The 3978-nt window shown below is 40.2% G+C and overlaps 1 protein-coding gene across 1 annotated transcript; it reads right to left on the bottom strand.

The window, feature by feature from the left end:
- Positions 1–1114: 1114 nt before the first annotated feature.
- LOC147450383 (small ribosomal subunit protein eS4z-like) lies at positions 1115–2984 on the bottom strand. The gene is made up of 5 exons (XM_086519630.1): positions 2856–2984; positions 2690–2767; positions 2274–2454; positions 1854–1951; positions 1115–1778 (listed from the first exon to the last, which is right to left on the bottom strand). The coding sequence occupies exons 1-5, from the start codon at positions 2856–2858 to the stop codon at positions 1344–1346; spliced, it is 795 nt and encodes a 264-aa protein (XP_086375756.1). The 5' UTR covers positions 2859–2984; the 3' UTR covers positions 1115–1343.
- Positions 2985–3978: the final 994 nt, after the last annotated feature.

Genomic DNA, 3978 nt, shown 5'->3' with positions numbered 1-3978 from the left:
AAAAGAAAGATCCAATCGAATCACCTGCATTGATTCGGATCACCTGCATTGATTCAAACCCAGAACCATTGAGAAAAACAGAGATTAATTCACAAAAATTCATTAAATTCAACTCATGAGAACTGTCATCATCCAGAGTTTTCAGCTCAAATGTCACAGTTTAAATTCCAATTCACTGCATGAAAAACTAGATACAAAAAAAAATTGAAGTCAGATGCTTATGTACTGGCATGCAGAACTATATTAAAGTACATGATAAAAGCCATAACAAGAAATTCTTTACTGCCTAAGCAATGTCCATATATACACTAAGAATCAAGACCCAGGACATGTATTCAACATAGCATTCCAAGTGTACATAATACACAGAACTGCACTATCATTTAAAAGCCAGGACGGATAAGTACCAAGAGTTGAACATCACAAAGCGTTGGCCATTTTTTCACAATCAAAAGTCTAGGATACTTCCCGCAGGAACACACCCTCTAATCCAGAGGAAAAACTACTAGCTGTCATTGAACTGCAAACACCAACTCAACTATTTAATCCATCTTCCCATACATACAGATTTGACACCCTCTAATCAAAAGTCTAGGATACTTCCCACAGGAACACCCTCTAATCCAGAGGCAAAACTACTAGCTGTCCTCAAACTGCAAACACCAACTCAATTATGCAGTCCCATCTTCCCATATACACAGATTTGGGGGTGGTACTGAAACAAAAATCTTTTCCTTTTTTCATTTCATGTATTTGTTCCTTGGTCACTGAAACAGCAACTTCCAAGTGAAGGTGGTTTCGATTGTCACCCCACTACTGAGCAAGTAATTCACCACAATGATACTCTCATAAGGGCATTTCACCGATAACTGGTGTGGGTCTCTCACAACCCTCTGATAGAAAGACCTGTGGTTTTGACACTACTTAACTGATAAGCCATTAGAGCGGCTCAACCTCCTCTAAAACACGGGCTAGCAACATAAGTTCCAATAGAAATCAAGATAATGCAAATGACCAATATCAGCTTGAGTAAAACAGCTCTGAAGACTCTTGCTCACCATAAGACCACAAATACAAAACTTAAATACACCTCTTCAAAATTCCTCATTCGAAATATCGAAAGCATAGCCTTTAATCCTAATAACAAGCTTGGATACACTCATTAAAATGTCCCAAAAGTAAAAAAAATCGTAGCATTCAAAATTAGCTTGAGCTCAAAAATGAGTTTCACATGAGCATAAGCCAAGCCGACTCAAAAGACTCTTCTGTGTCAAGAGTCCCTAGTACTATACCTCAAAAGGGAGCATCAATCTGAAAAAGAGAAGCCTGCTCAAAAAAGAAACTCAAGCCACAGTTCCCTTCAGAGCTCCTGCTTTCTTCTTGGCTTCTTCAACAATAGACAGCTTAATACCCTTGCCTCTCGGTAGAGTCACCCAAGGCTTGCTTCCTTTACCAATAGTAAACACATTGCCAAGCCGGGTGGCAAACTCTTGACCAGCAGCATCTTGTACGTGCACAATTTCAAAACTTCCCTTATGCTTTTCACGGTGCTTGAGAATCCCAATTCTGCCTCTGTTTCGACCTCCAGTAACCATAACAATGTTGCCAATGTCAAACTTGATGAACTCTACAACCTTTCCAGTCTCAATTTCAATTTTAATGGTGTCATTGGCCTTGATAAGGGGATCTGGATAGCGAATGGTGCGCCCATCAAATGTAGTGATGTAGGGAATCCCCTTCTCGCCGCAGCAGGCAGCTCGGACCTTGCATAGCTTGTACTGAACCAAAGTGCACAACTTAGAGAAGTAAAGCAGGACACGATTTTATTATACAAAATGTGAACAATATCTTACCTTAGCCTCTTCAAGGCTTATGGAGTGCAAGGTGAATCTTCCTTTGCTATCATAAAGCAACCGGAAGTTCTCTCCGGTTTTTGCTATGGACACAACATCTGAAGATAGAAGTCATCGGTAAGCCTTTGCAATAGGAAACAATTTAATTTACCCAGAAGACATCAGTCCATTCAAGGCAGGGCAGAACAAACTCTCAAAGAGTGGGTTCCAATAAAGACAAAAACATACTCTGATGCGGAGGAAACCTAGGTTTTTTATATCCTCTACACAGAATTGAGGAAAAACAAATAATGTTTACATATGCTAGGACCCTCCTGAACACCAATCATCATCAAGCAAAGCTTGTATCGACGTAGTCAAAGGAGCCTCTGCTTAGGTAGAAAAACAAAGTGTTGGCTAGACACAGTTTTGAACACTCACCCATAAACCCAGCAGGGTAACACTTGTCCGTCCTTACTTTCCCATCCACAGAGATGAGTCGCTGCATCACAATGGCAACCACTTCACGATAGGTCAAGGCATACTTCAGCCGATTCCTCAACAAGACAACCATCGGCAGACATTCCCTGGTCTTATGGGGTCCGGCAGAGGGCTTGGGCGCCTGCAATGAGCGTGTCAATTGTCAAAACATGCACACATACGTTGCAAAACGAGATAGCAAAGAGCACACAATTGCATTCACAACACTCTGCGTGTGTTTGCAAAGTGTATAAGCAAAGATCTTGTGCAATCATACCGATGATCACTTGCGCTCTTGATTAGAGCAAAAGAACAGTTAAGCATTAGATCCAACCTAGTACTCTCTATAACAACACAGAACGCAGAAACCAACTTACAAAGGCACCACCGAGCTTGTCAAGCATCCAGTGCCTCGGGGCATTGAGACGTTTCAGATGTTTCTTGAGACCGCGCGCCTGCACACACAAATCGCAGAAAATCAGCTACGATCACGGCAGAGCGAGAGTACAACGAAGACGGAGATGTGGATGGAACCAAGCTCACCATGGCTTCACGTTGTTAGAGCGTGCCTTCACCTCCTCTGCCCGGCGCTGAAAGAGTCTACAATCTGTGCGCGAAGGTCCTAAAGAAGCCGCAAGATGAATTCTCAAAACCCTAACTAGGGCCTTTTGACTGGAGTTACAAAGTTACCCGACTCACTTTCATTAATAAGCTCTATAGAACCTCTCTCTTTTTTTTGGGAAAATTACCGAAATACCCCTCTAGTTTGTGGAAATTCCCAAAATACCCTTAAAAGTAATGAAGCAATTTATCTCCACATCCTAAAAAACCAACTCAAATTCTAGTTTTAGTATCTTGTATGATATACAATTAGTGTTCTTATAAAAAGCTACAAAACTGTTTATTTTTGGAGAAATTTACTCTCACAACCATGGGTATTTTGGGAATTTAGGAAAATTTGAAGCATATTTTGGGAACTTATGACAAAATATTGGGGGTAGTTTGGGAATTTTTGAAATTTGAGGGATATTTTGGGAATTTCCACAAATTAGAGGGGTATTTTGGTAATTTTCTCTTTTTTTTGAAAACTCTCTCTCTCTCTCTCTCTCTCTCTCTCATGCACTAACACAACCTTTCTCCCTCTCTAATTAAAAAAGAAACTAGTCTTGCTTGGTTGGCCTTGCCAAAGAAACTTGCTACTATTGTTTAGTATTGATGTATTGTCGAGAGTCAAAAATAGTTTGTTTACATATTGTAGATTATAGTGTGGAGAAATGCAAAAGTTAACTTGAACTACTAACCTAGTCATTGACTAGGCGTCTGCTCCGAGTGTGCAAGAGGTAGAGAATGTTGGTTTGTCCAGCTACATGAAAATCATATCAGTTGAATCTTTTGTCAAGCAACAATAAAATGACACAAGCTACATACCAGATATAATGCATGTCACACAAAAGTGTTATATAGAAGTATAGTGGAACCCATTCCTTGCTCCGTAGTCTAGTTGTAAAATCCAAGCAAATATGCAGATGACAAACCTTTACAACTTCTTGACACAGAGTTTTGTTTTTTTGGTGTGAGTCCTTCTATCACTATACATCATGCTCTCCCTGAGTCCTTCTATCACCATACATGTGGTAATATCCCTTCTACATTCAACCTCTCTATC

Source organism: Adiantum capillus-veneris, chromosome 9 (assembly GCF_014529385.1).
Source record: "Adiantum capillus-veneris isolate H3 chromosome 9, ASM1452938v2, whole genome shotgun sequence".
Lineage (NCBI taxonomy): Eukaryota > Viridiplantae > Streptophyta > Polypodiopsida > Polypodiales > Pteridaceae > Adiantum > Adiantum capillus-veneris.
Note: the sequence above shows the minus strand (reverse complement) of the source record. Positions and strands in the feature narration are given on the sequence as shown.